The 14,080-nt window shown below is 42.9% G+C and overlaps 1 protein-coding gene across 1 annotated transcript in view; it reads left to right on the forward strand.

The window, feature by feature from the left end:
* Positions 1-10,252: 10,252 nt before the first annotated feature.
* FAM234B (family with sequence similarity 234 member B) overlaps positions 10,253-14,080 on the forward strand; it is a 30,034-nt gene continuing 26,206 nt past the window's right edge. The window contains exon 1 of the mRNA XM_005308920.4: positions 10,253-10,409. Within this exon, the coding sequence (XP_005308977.1) occupies positions 10,373-10,409 (37 nt within the window). The 5' untranslated portion in view covers positions 10,253-10,372. The remainder of the gene's footprint in view (positions 10,410-14,080) is intronic.

Raw genomic sequence — 14,080 nt, forward strand, 5'->3', positions numbered from 1 at the left:
CACAGCAGCCCCCACAGTAGATTTGCCCACTCCAAATTGATTCCTGACTGACCGGTAGCTGTCTGGCATTGCAAGCTTCCACAGGGCTATCGCCACTTGCTTCTCAACTGTGAGGGCTGCTCTCATCTTGGTATTCTGGCGCTTCAGGACAGGGGAAAGCAAGTCACAAAGTTCCTTGAAAGTGCCCTTACACATGCGAAAGTTTTGCAGCCACTGGCACTCGTACCACACCTGCAACACTATGCTACCCACAGTGCAACGCTACCCACAGTGCACTAGCTACCCATAGTGCAGCGCTCCGGAAGTCGACGCTAGCCTCGGTACATGGACACACACCGCCGAATTAATGTGCTTAGTGTGGCCACATGCATTCAACTTTATACAATCGGTTGCCCAAATCGAATTCTGTAAATTCGGAGTAATCCCGTGGTGTAGACATACCCACAGTGGTAGGTACAATGATCCCTTTGCATAGAGTGAAGCACTTTACAATTGCTCAAGATCAGAAACACTGTATGAATGTACATGTATGTGTGTGTGCGCGCACGCACGCAGTATGTAGAGTCAGATCCTCAGCTGGTGTAAATCAGCAGAGCTCCTAGACTGACTTGAATGTAGTTATGTTGATTTACACCAGCTGAGGATCTAACCCATGGTTTGTAAATCAGTAAAGTGCTTTGGTTTCTTCTGGGTGAAGATACTATAAATGTCAGTCATTATTATTACCATCGTTTAGTCAGCAATTCAAACGTGCTAATCTCCAATGGAGAGGTGCCCCAACAGAGAGAGGATTGTGATTAGAGGACTGGCTCTTCAGAGCTAGACAGTACCAGAGACACATGCTTCCGACATTTCCCTCACTCCGTCTCTAAAAAAAAGTGCCTGCAGGGGGAGTGAGGTTTCTATGTAAATGTTATTGTCCATAGCACTGAAACACTGGGACACTTACAAAGTTATACAACACCAATTACATAAAGCAACCCACAATAGGAAATATTAAAACTACTCATACGGCCTCCAGAAATGTTAGCAACCCGTGTTGTCAGGGATAAAAACAAACAAAAACATGGATTTCTCACAGCTGTTCCCATTTGAGAAGGGACTAGCACAGTCCAGATGTGCTGACACAACAGTTCAATGGAAAGAAGAAGAAACAAACTCCTGGAAGGACTCACCACTTGAAAGCTCAGGGCACGGGCACTTGATGGTGCAGTAGACTGGGAAAGGGTCCCTGCAAAGCTCTGATGATCTACCCAAATCCTGATCACTATTTTTCATAGTAAATAGTGTCTTTTGGGCCCAGTCGGGCTCCCAGCAGAGTCAATGGCAAAACTTCCATTGACTTCAGTGTGCAGGACTTCAGCCTCTAAATTACCAGTTCAAATGCAGCCTGTTTTATTAGTGAATCAAAGTTATCTGTTGGCCCTTCTGGCCTTGTGCAGTTAGTTGTTAGTCTCTTGGCTAGTCTACACCAGTGGCTCTTAGTCTTTCCACACTACTGTTCCCTTTCAGGAGTCTGATTTGTCTTGTGTATCCCCAAGTTTCATCTCACTTAAAAACTACTTGCTTACAAAATCAGACATAAAAATACAAAAGCGTCACAGCCACAATATTACTGAAAAGTTGCTGACTTTCTCATTTTTACCATATAATTATAAAATAAATCAATTGGAATATGAATATTGTACTTACATTTCAGTGTATAGTATATAGAACAGTATAAACAAGTCATTGTCTGTATGAAATTTTAGTTTGTACTGACTTCACTAGTGCTTTTTATGGAGCCTGTTGTAAAACTAGGCAAATATCTAGATGAGTTGATGTACCCCCTTAAAGACCTCTGCATACCCTCAGGGGTATGCGGACCCTTGGTTGAGAACCACTTGGTCTACACTTCAAAGGCTCTGCAGATACAGCTGTATAGGTATAGCTATACCAGCGGAGCCCTCTAGTGGAGATGCAGCTTATACAGTCAAAAGGATGTAGTTAAACCATTTTTTGAATGACATAAGCTGTACCAGCAAAAGGACTCTTTACCTGTGTCTACTCGGGGGGGGGGGGGGGGGGGGTTGCTGATATAGTTATGTCAGTCTGGGGTGTGTGTGGTTTTTTTCCTGACCAACATAGCTGTGACACTAAGCCTTTGTAGGTAGACCTGGTCTCAGTCCAGTTCTTAGCAGATGGGGGTCCATTTTACAAAAATCCCCTGCTCTGTTGTCCTGTGTTATACATCACTAAAATGACACTGTAATAAGCATCAATCATAAACAGTCTGAGCAGAGAGGTCAAGGATCTTTTAAAAAAAATCTCCATATGTTTTTTGCCACATCTCAAAATGGTGCTGCATAGCAACTCCAGATGTTTTGTTCCACTCTCCTCAGTGAGGAGTGAGAGCTGGCTGTTTTCATAAGCCTTTGTGGCTTAAGTTTAAAGTTAGTTTATATGGGGTTTTTTTTTTTCAATCTACGGGAACTCGGTAGAGTTCTTAGACTATGAACTCTTCAGGGCAGGACCAATGTCTTTGTACGTGTTTGTGAAGCGCTTAGCACAACGGGCCCCAAATTCTGAATGGAGACTCCAGGCACTACTGTAATATAAATAGTAAACAATTATAATGGCAGAATTCATAAATGGTGCAGCCTGTATGAGACAGAATTGTCTGGAGTTACAGGCTGTGTACCTCTTAAAACCCCATATGAACCAAGAGGGGAGTCAGGGTTAAAGATGTCTACAACCACAGGCTTGGACACTCCTTAAAAGTCCACTCATGAGTCACCTAGGATGTTTACAGAATGGATAAGTTCCACAAAGATTCCTTTGTTGTTTATATGAACCTCAAGATCTACTGAAGCCTTTAGAAATGTCCCAGGGACTCCCAATGAGTTTATAATCTCCTCAGGAGTCCCACCTTCTCTGCTCCAAATTGTAGCAACTCCACCTACATCAACGTTATATAAAATCTGTCAAAAATGTCCAATTTCTGTCTAATGTCTTTAAGCTCTGAGCTCCATACATGCCTCCTCCATAACCACTCCTCCCATCCTCTTTCCCTAGATAAAACTGCATGGGACTGATTCACCTCTCATGTACTCAGGAGCAAAGTTGACCATTGAAGTCAAAGGGCTCTGTCATAACTGTAAAGGGAAGGATAACAGCCCTCCTGTGTACAATACTATAAAATCCCTCCTGGCCAGAGACTCCAAAATCCTTTTACTTGTAAAGGGTTAAGAAGCTCAGGTAACCTGGCTGACACCTGACCCAAAGAACAAATAAGGGGACAAGATACTTTCAAATACTGATTGGGGGAAGGCTTTTGTTTGTGCTCTTTGTTTTGGGGGTTGTTCGCTCTTGGGACTAAGAGGGACCGGACATCAATCCATGCTCTCCACATCTTCTGAACAAGTCTCTCATATTTCAAACTTGTAAGTAACAGCCAGGCAAGGCGTGTTATGTTTATCTTTGTTTTCTCAACTTGTAAATGTTCCTTTTGCTAGAGGGTTTACCTCTGTTTGCTGTAACTTTGAACCTAAGGCTAGAGGGGGTTCCTCTGGGCTCTTTGAATCTGATTACCCTGTAAAGTTATTTTCCATCCTGATTTTACAGAGATGATTTTTACCTTTCTTTCTTTAATTAAAAGCCTTCTTTTTAAGAACCTGATTGATTTTTCCTTGTTTTAAGATCCAAGGGGGTTGGATCTGGACTCACCAGGAATTGGTGGGGGGGAAAGGAAGGGGAATGGTTAATTTCTCCTTGTTTTAAGATCCAAGGGTTTGGATCGGTGTTCACCAGGAAATTGGTGGAGAAGTCTCTCAAGGCTACCCAGGGAAGGGAGTTAGTACTTGGGAGTGGTGGCAGCAAAACCAGATCTAAGCTGGTAATTCAGTTTAGGGGTTCAGATGCAGGTCCCCGTATCTGTACTCTAAAGTTCAGAGTGGGGAAGGAACCTTGACAGGCTCAATTCCCTGTTGCCCTCCCCTGTACCTTATATAGTAATTCACCCCAGTGCAAAGTGGGTGTCAAATATTACCATACCAGAATGACAGCATTTTACGTGCATGTAGCACTCACCTTATACTGGAATAAACAACTATACATGAGGAAGGGCAACAGTGAACTGACCCCATGGGGTTATACTGGTGTACAGTTGGTGTATGGGAGAGGAGAATAAGGCCATATATACCTACTTGGAAACTCTGAATCGTACCCACTAACTATGGGCTGAAGGCATGACCCTGCCCTACCCTCATGGTATGGGTCAGAGAATACAAACTTCTTACTAGAGCTACTTAAAAAAAAATGGACACTTTTTTTTAATGTGTTATACTTAGAAAATGAAAACCAGCAGGATTTTATTCAGGGGATAAGGCAATACACTGCATTTATTATGAATACAGAAAGAATCAGAGTAAGCAATCAGTTAGGGTTATAACATTCCATTCACTCACACATTCATTCACACACACACACAAGTTCTGCAAGGTTGTTATTATAATTACCAGCCTAGGAGTTGCTCGTGCCAAGTCACTGGCCAGGTGGCCTGGACACGAGGAGGGGGCCTTGTTGGATGCGCATCCAATGCTTCTGGAAGTTGATTGCAGAACTAGACCCAAAGTCCTCAGTCTTTAGGGTCCATCTTTATAGGGATCCATCCTCATACAAGTCTATGGGGTTTGCCTCCTCATGCTGTTCTCATGTTTGAAGTGATAATCAATCACGCAGATGGCACAGCAATGACAATTTGTTGTTATTTTGTTCTTCAGTTCTTTGGTCCCCCTGTCCTTGGGGCAGTTGGGGGTGGATTCCGGTGTGCCCTCAGGGTTATCAGGTTATCTCGCCCAGTGCATTCTTTGGCCAAACGGTTCTGGGTAGTTGTTTTTCTTCCTTCAGATGTGGTGTCGTTTATTATGATTCTAAGGCTGGCGCCTCAACCTTTTATTACCCATCCAAACATACAACCGCAATCGCACTCTATTTCACGTAACATCTTTTCTATCACATCTACATTTTATTACCTATTCATTCTTTACCATAACCATTCTAAAATCATTGGGGCATGACAGGCTTCAGTAGACCTATTCATACCACTAGTTACATATGAAAAGGAAACAAGCAAGATAAGAATGCAAGAGTGGGGGTTAACAGATCTTATTCCTGAGTTCAGGAAAACAGTTGTAACAAATGTCCTTAATGGTAATCTTATTACTTTGGAACAGACTTTTTGTCTTGGGATGTGCTTCTACAATTAACACAGACCTTGTAAACTGATAAGCGTATTTCAATGAGCACAGACGCAGCAGGCTGAGAGGCATATTTCTTTCTAATGGTCAGGCCAAATCCAGGGTCCGTCCTGGGCCACTCTTTCTCATACTTTCCCATAACATAAATGTATTAATTATTACTTTTATTCAACAAATGGAAAATGCCTTTTTGACCAAAATAAAAATTTAATTAAAAAAATAATTTTGATCGATTTTTCCCCATTTTTCAATGAAAATATTTTAAATGAAAAATTCCACCCACTGTCCCCCTACCCCCCCAACCCCCAATTGTGTTTTGTTTCTGGAGAGAAATAAATATTCTCTCACACTTTCACTTCCTCCTCCCCCTTTTTCTGGGGGGAAGTAAAAAATGTGTGAGAAAATGGTTTATTGTGCACTGAAACAAAACACACTTTTGGGGGGGGGGAATGGAATTTTTAACTTTAATGTTTTTATTGAAAAATATTTTTTTGACCAACTGAATTTTTTGAATGAAGTGAAACATTTTCATGTTTCAATTTTTTCATGAAATATACTAACCTTGTTTTGACTAGCTCAGCTTCTCCTACATAACCCTTCACATATGGTACAGAGCTTAGTCATCATTCTGTTGTAGGGAAAAAACCTCACTCAACCCTATTTACCTTCCCAGTATTATCCAGGGACTTCAAACTTTAGCTACAGGCCAGAAATCAACTTTTGCTCATGATCCTGAACATATGGGTGTCAGACCATCTGTTATGAAAGAGATGTATGTCACGGAGTGTGGGGGGACACAAGGCCCTGCACCCCCGGCTTCCTGCGATTCACCATGACTCTCAAACAGCCAGTAAAGCAGAAGGTTTATTTAGACGACAGGAATACAGTCCAAGACAGGTCTTGCAGGCACAGACAACAGGACCCCCCTCGGTTAGGTCCATCTCGGGCTCCCAGGGCGCTCCAGCCCCCTTGGGAGGTCAGAGCCCCATCTCCCCAGCCAGCTCCTGAAACTCTGCCTTCAGCGACCCCTCCCACAGCCTTTGTTCAGTTTCCCGGGCAAAGGTGTCACCTGGCCTCTAACTCCTTCCTGGGTTCTCATAAAAAGAACAGGAGTACTTGTGGCACCTTAGAGACTAACAAATTTATTAGAGCATAAGCTTTCATGGGCTACTGCCCACTTCTTCGGATGCATATAGAGTGGAACATATATTGAGGAGATATATATACACACATACAGAGAGCATGAACAGGTGGGAGTTGTCTTACCAACTCTGAGAGGCCAATTAATATCAAACTGTCTGTACTGGGCTAGCTTGATTATCACTTCAAAAAAAATTTTTCTCTTACTTAATTGGCCTCTCAGAGTTGGTAAGACAACTCCCACCTGTTCATGCTCTCTGTATGTGTGTATATATATCTCCTCAATATATGTTCCACTCTATATGCATCCGAAGAAGTGGGCAGTAGCCCACGAAAGCTTATGCTCTAATAAATTTGTTAGTCTCTAAGGTGCCACAAGTACTCCTGTTCTTTTTGCGGAAACAGACTAACACGGCTGCAACTCTGAAACCTGGGTTCTCATGTTACATGCTCAGGTATTCTCCATCGGTCAGTCTCCCATCCCTCAATGCAGACTATCTTAGCCACACTCCCCTGTCAGCATTCAAAGACCACAGTAAGAACAGTCCCAGTTCATCACAATACGTAATAGCTCACTTGTTATGAGTTGTTGAAGTAGTCCTCCAAGGAGAAACCATAGGCAGTATGGATTCAATTCAGGTGACTACCCCATGAGTTGTCAGCGGGGACATATGGGAGGGACATATGGGTAATGACCCATTCTTATCTCTGGAGGCTGGCCTCAGAGGAGGGAGTGTGGAGGTAGCAGATTTTCCAGCTTCCAAACACAGGGACAATGGGCTGCAACAAGGCTGTGGGTTAAGCAGTTGAAGTGAGCAGGCAGGCGTCTCTGTGTCCCTGGAGAGAAACAAAGGCAAAAATGGCAGCTCCTTGTTGGGAGTGGGTTTGGAGTGATTTCAAAGGGCATAGAATCTGTCGCCCAAAACCAAACTCAGTTGTCAGGACAGACTCAATTTCTTTCATGTGAAGTAAATAGGGTCTTCCCTCTAGGCAGAAGAGAATAATAGAGGGTAAGGCTGCAGAGTGAGCATTGGTGATGGAACTTGAGCAAATATTCCCAGACTTTCTGGCACTTTAGTTTTATGAATTGCCTTCTAAACTCCTGGCATTGAAACTTTTAACTCTTCAAGCTTAACTGCACATTTCTTGACTTTCAAACTTTTTTTTGAATGACATTTTAATATCATTGTAAATTAGTGGTCTGTTTGCAACCTTAGTGTTATTTTATCAAAGTTTGTTGCTTGGGCTTAGTAAATTAGATGTGTCCAATTTATATGTAAATCAGTGCATATCACTAGCTCACATTCACAATGTAAAGTAGGTAAGTTTCATTTTTCATGCTTAGTACATCACTAAAATCCCAAACACTATGCTCTGCCATCCATGCATCAAATTGCATGAATTTGCAGCACAAACTATTTGCTCTTACTGGAATTTGACCCCACATAGCACCCCCGCCTAACTCTGAAGTTGGAGAAAGAGACTTTTTTGCATTTATTTAAGCTTTGGGATGCTGCCCTACAAATTGACAAGTATTGTAAACCAGGGATTGCTGAGGGCATGGGAGCCAGATATCCAGAACACAGAAATGAAGAGTCCAGATTCTCCGACTCCTCCATCTGCCTGCCTTCTGCTGCACTCTTGCTTTCAGCTCTAATCTGTTCCAGAAGCTGGTTCTTAGAAAGTACTTCTCTGCAGGACAGCCTTTTACCTCCTATATCACAAGTTTCCTTAACAGGTATAAGACTGATCCTGTCGGATTCTCTTCAACAAAGCCCTACATTTCTATGGTTCTAAAAGGCTTACATAGTCACAAGACTGTCACTGCCCTTAAATCAAGAGGGCAATGGGGGAGGAATATGGGGATTGTGAAACTTCATGTGCTCAGGTTTCAGAGTGGGGCATAAGCTTTGCCCAGATAAATGTGTTAGTCTCTAAGGTGCCACAAGGACTCCTTGTTGTTTTTTCATGTGTTCAGGATCCCTCTTATCCAGAGAGAACTGAAAAGGAGAGGGAAAATAACTACTCTTGGTACAAAGGTCTTTGCCTCTGTAGTTTCTGCTGTCTGGAACAGCCTCACTATGGGCCTCCACCTCATGAAGGTCCTGATCCTAAATCCACTAACATCACTGAAAAGTGCCCCAATGACATCGAAACCAACAGGCTTTGGATCAATCCCTAACTCTCCATCTCTTTCCAAATCGTATCTGAAAACATCTCTTCTTCATTGCGTAGACAGCTTGGCTTCACTCTCCCTCTGCTCTTCTTTTATTATTATTATTCATAGCATTTCAGGATACAGTTTGAAGGAAAGGTGCGAAATAATTATTTTTGTTGGGGCAGAGCTTGAAGCAGAGGAAAGCAGAGTCTGATGCTAAGTGGCAGAGTCTGTTACGTGCTTCTGCAGCTCTGACTGCTACTCTTTTATTTGCTGTAAAACTGGCTTTTTCTTTAGTAAACAAAAACAACTCGACAGCTACCAAGCTGGTCACATTTGCAAGAAATGATGTTGTCTGGTGGATTCAGTCCAGGCCTGGGAATTAGGAACACTGACTCCTGTGACTTTGGGCAAGCCATATATTCTTTCTGCCTTGATCTCCCCACTGTGAAGCAAGGACAGTGAAACTGGCCTGCCTACTTCACAAGGCTGTTGTGAAGATTACTTATATAATGTTTGTAAAACATACCATGAAAGCACTCTAGTGTTATATATTATTATGAAGAAAAGAAAAATGCCCTAAAATAAAACAGAATAGAGAAATAAGATTTTGTTCAACCATGAACTTCCCAAGCTCAGGGCTAAGACATATATATTACACAAGCAGAATAATGTATGGGCTTTTGATTGTAAACCTTTATGGGCAAGGATTGTCTTCCTGTGTGTGTGTGTGTGGACATTGTCTAGCACATTATGAGTGCTGCTGGAATACAAATGATAACAATAAATAAATCAAGTGTGGTTGATTTGAATTAAGTTGCAGGGTCAATGGGGAACTCTGCAGGTCAGGGAATTTCAACAGCCAGTTAATGTCAGTGGGGCTCTGCACAGGTGCAGAGGTCCATCAATGTGTAACAACTTGCAAGATTCAGGCCTTAAGCCCAAATCCTGCTAACACTTACACATGTTTTTAACATTACCTACATGAGAGTCCTCCTGATTTCAACACTACTCCTGTGACTAAGTTTTAACGTATGTGTAAATGTTTACAGGATTGGGTCTTACAAACTCACTAGCATCTCCAGCCCCACAAAAAACTCATCTGCAGCAGTAAAATGCTGCCACCACTCAACAACATTACCAAGTCTTGTACCATGTAGTGATTTACTTAAAGATATAGCTGCCGGAATGATTTGATTATGTGAGAATCTCAGGTGTTTTTTTTTTTAAGTAAATTTCTAGCCTCATGGTTGTGAAAAAACCTGGAAAATGAGAGCCGTAAGGCTCAAAAACCAGAAGGCAAATACAAAGAACCCCACATTACCCATTATTTAAAGCACAATCTCATGATTTTTGAACACTTGGGTCTGGCGCTGCTGACTGATGGTAAAAAAAATGCTGCTGTCAGTTAGTATGATTCTGTTTGTCTCTCAGTGTGCCTGACATTTGATCCTTGTCTCTCTGTATAGGGCAGAGATCAGCAGTTCTGTCTTTGCACCTTGTACAGCGACGAGCCCAGTCTCGCACAGAGAAGCCGAGGGGAGTCCCACGTTAAATGTACTGGTGGTCCTTACCCCCACCGTCCATTGTTTTATTTTAAAATAGAGCTTCAACTTTAAAATAACAATGAAAGAGAAATATAACAATAGCAACTACCAGGAGCAATGGGAACATGACCCAAGGGCTCCGAGTGCCTGGCAGAGGTCTCTGCCCCGCTCCGCCCCGCCTACACCCACGCCTCCCGTGTGTAGCGTAAGCCTGTGTGACCATCCGGCTGGAGAACTACACTTCCCAGCAAGCCGCGGGCGGCCGCGCATGCGCACCGCGCGCTTTCAGCATGGCCACGGTGCTGTCCCGCGCGCTGAAGCTGCCAGGTAGGGAGCCCGCTCCGCAGGGACAGGCCGAGGGGGGAGGGCGGGGCAGGAACAACCCGGCGGGACCCTGCGCGCAGGGGGGCCGGGACCGACCCGCGACTCCCTCGGGGGCCAAAAACATCCGGGTCTTTCTGCGGGGAGGGAGAGACCCCCTCAGGGACATCCGGGTTCGGGCAGCTTGGGGGGTGTCAGTGCCCCTGAGGTGGGGGAGAAAGGAGGGGTCACTGCTCCTGAGGTGGAGAAGGAGGTGGGGGTGGTCATTGCTCCAGATGGGGGGGGGGGAATAAAGAGGGGGGGTGTGATTGCTCCTGAGGTGGGGGGAAAGAAAGGGGGGTTGCTGCTCCCGAGGAGGAGGAGGTGGGGGTGGTCACTGCTCCTGAGGTGGGGGGGGGAAAGAGAGGGAGGGGGGTCACTGCCCCTGAGGGAGGGGGTCACTGCCCCTGAGGGTGGGGGGAAAGGGGGGATCTCTGATCATAAGCGGGGGAGTAGAAGCTGAGTTGAAAGCCAATGGCGGGGCTGGTCCACTTGCTCATCGGATGCCCCTGACACTGCTTCTGTTGAGTATCTTAGTCTCTGCACCCTGTCATGCACTCTTATAGCGCTATATTCTGAGATTAAGTAACAGTACATTTTTGCATACTCTTTGCAATACTTTGCTCTCCATTTCCTACAGCTCATATTATTGTGGAACATATTTGATTTTGAACAGATTTAGAACAATGTTTAAATTGCTGCCTTTTAAATACCTTTTGCAGTAAACTAATGCAGCGTGTAAAAAAATAAATAAATGAAGGAGAATGAATACCTAAAAAAGATAAAGAAATGTTTGTCTTTGTCTCGTTCGCTAGTATGTGTCATTCCTATAAATAACCTACTCTTGGAAATCAGGCTCCAAATTCAAGTTCTGTCTCTATATCAGGGTAAATATAAAAAGCCTGCCAAATTTGTTTGTATAATTTCCAGTAATCTCTATTTTATCATTTGTATTGAAAATGGGAGAGAAGAAATATATCTATACCCTGGTAATAGGGTATTCAGGAAAAGGGGCTATTAGTTTAGAGAAGCACGTATTTTCGGAGGCATAGATACAGTCAACTATACATTTCTGAGAGAACATTAAAAGGGAATTTTACTGAAAACACATCTTGAGTGTCTGTATTTACTGTAGAACAGGCTGCCAAGGTTTTGTTAGAAAACGGGTGGAGCCAATACAGGTGGCAATACTAAACCAATGGGAAAGTGCCCTATCAACTTTCATATCTATTGCTTGCACTCAGGAAAACTGGAACAGAACCAGCTACTGGCTGCTGGAGCTCCTCCCTCCTGCTGGGTCTCACCAGCTTCTTAGTGCTCCCATGGCTTTGAAGTGGAACCTAGTAGGCAGTTGACATGGCCTTCCTTCAGTGGCCCATGAGGACCAACCATGATGACACCTATAAGGCCCCACCTCGAGCAATAATCAATCCAGGGCAAGGTCTTCTACCAAACTGAAGCTCTGCTTTAGTGCTTTTTTTCATTTACCAAACAATTTGTTTGTTTGATTAAAAAGGATGGAACAGTTGTTCAAAGCTGTTTACTTGGGGAAAAATAGAAGTACAAAATGGGAGAGTTATAAATATGTGAGCAAAGGGGCATTTTGCAACTGCAAAGACAAATTTCTCCCTAAATTTCTTGACATAACTAATAATGTGTATCCACCTGCAACTGGAAGACATTAATTTGAGTACACAAAGTAAGCTATTTTTAGTTGAACCAAGGCCTTTCAAGTGGATTTACAAAAATAATCCTTATATCTGTGCTCAAATTAATTTGTACACCTAAGACCCTACTTGTGTGACTAACACATAGTCAAAATGTAGCTTTCAACAGCCATGAAAAGTCTGAACTGTTTTTCCTATAGCTGCTTTTTCTTTCACTTTTCATTAATTTCGCAAATATGTGCTATCTTATCTCCCTAAGGGTTTAGATATGTATATGTTGCATCAGCCAACTCCTAAGAGCAAAAAATAGAAAACAAAGTATGGCACCAAAGAGGGTTCAAAGAATATTGGAAGCAGATTCCTGTTTTTTAATAATCAAGAAAAACAAGCATTGAAAATTACACTGGTGTAAAGTTCAGGATTTGCTCTCTTCAATCTAAAACCAGTGCTAAAAAACCCCACTGCTATTGGCCAAGAGATCAGTGATAGCTTGGTAGCTCTCAAACTGGCAAACCTTAAACTTTTCATAATGTTCATGTAGTTTTAATACAGGCCTTAATGGATGCCTGACCTCCAATGTATAATTGCATGAATGGAACACCTTTTCTCCCATGTGAGATCACACAATACCCCTATGACAACCACAGCAGTAGCTTGCATAGAAAAGTAGTATTAGGAAAGTAGGAGATTTTTAAAGGCACAAAGGGCTGTTAGGTGCCCAGCTCCCATTGAAAGTCAGCAGGAGTTGAGCTCCTAACTCCACCTTCGGCCTTTGAAAATCTCCCCCTTAGTATTTGATTATTTTTAATGTCTGGAAACAAAAAGCCCAGTAGCATGTGATAAGTAGCTTGGCCACAGACTACCTGCAATTGGTCTATGGACCACAGTTTGGGGACCTCTATTTTATATCATTAGAAAGCTGAAAACCTTTTTTATATCTGATACTGCACAAGGTATCAGATTTTCTGATCACTGATAAATCAGAACCGGACAGTGCTAGATATTCTTTGGAAGACCAGTCAACTTCTCCAAGCGCTGGTCCAGGACCAGTGATCAGAAAACAAATAGTTTGATCTCTGGAGAACTTCTCAATAAATCAAAATTTCTTAAATGGGTGAATGCTTTGACTTATACAGATCTTAGTGCTGTTTATGTGTCTCTGCTTAAAGTTCAATTGGGGGCTTAAATAGATGGCCTGAAAGCATGGCTCACCCACTTATTTTCATGCTTGTTTGGTCATCTAGTGGGCTTTGCATCTTTAAGTATGGTGAGTTGAAAATGTAGCTGCACACATGATCTTGCCTGAATGTAAAACTCAGGCACATCTCTATGAAAATTTGGTCCAGTGCTTGGAGCTGCACTGACATGTCTGCTGCAAGAAATACAAAACACTGACAGATTGTAACAATAAAATTAGAATTATTGCTTTGACTTTGTAGAGAATCACATTTAATTGGTAATGGAAAATGGAGCCTTTCACCTTTAGGTTGTCAATTTCAGACTGGACCTTGGTCAAGGGAGATAATAGATGGCTCAAAGGATTAAGAATATAATATGGAACTTCTAACGTACAAGTCACTGGTTCATTTTTTACCTAGGTCATTAAGAGCTAAAATCCATTACTGCATCTATTCGCCTGTGTCAAATGTGTTGGGGGACATCAGACCAGTTCGTAGCAGGAAAGGTGTCCTCGTTACAGAACCTGTACCACAGTTGACATCTCTGTGGTTGCTCCCAACAGGGAGCTCATGGACTGATTTAGTTATGGAGTCTGAGCTCTTCTCTCATCCCTGGAGGTGACCCTTCCAGGACAGGGGTGATTGAATGGAGAAAGCTTATACTGCCAATGTTGTGACTGCTCGATAGATTTCAATCTCCAGAGTGGACAACATGAAATCTTTTATCAGCCCTGAATTCTCTTTAAATTAAAGTGCCACTGGGTGAAGCATGGGGTGCAGGCACAACAGGAGA

Source organism: Chrysemys picta, chromosome 1 (assembly GCF_011386835.1).
Source record: "Chrysemys picta bellii isolate R12L10 chromosome 1, ASM1138683v2, whole genome shotgun sequence".
In the NCBI taxonomy this organism is placed as follows: Eukaryota; Metazoa; Chordata; order Testudines; family Emydidae; genus Chrysemys; species Chrysemys picta.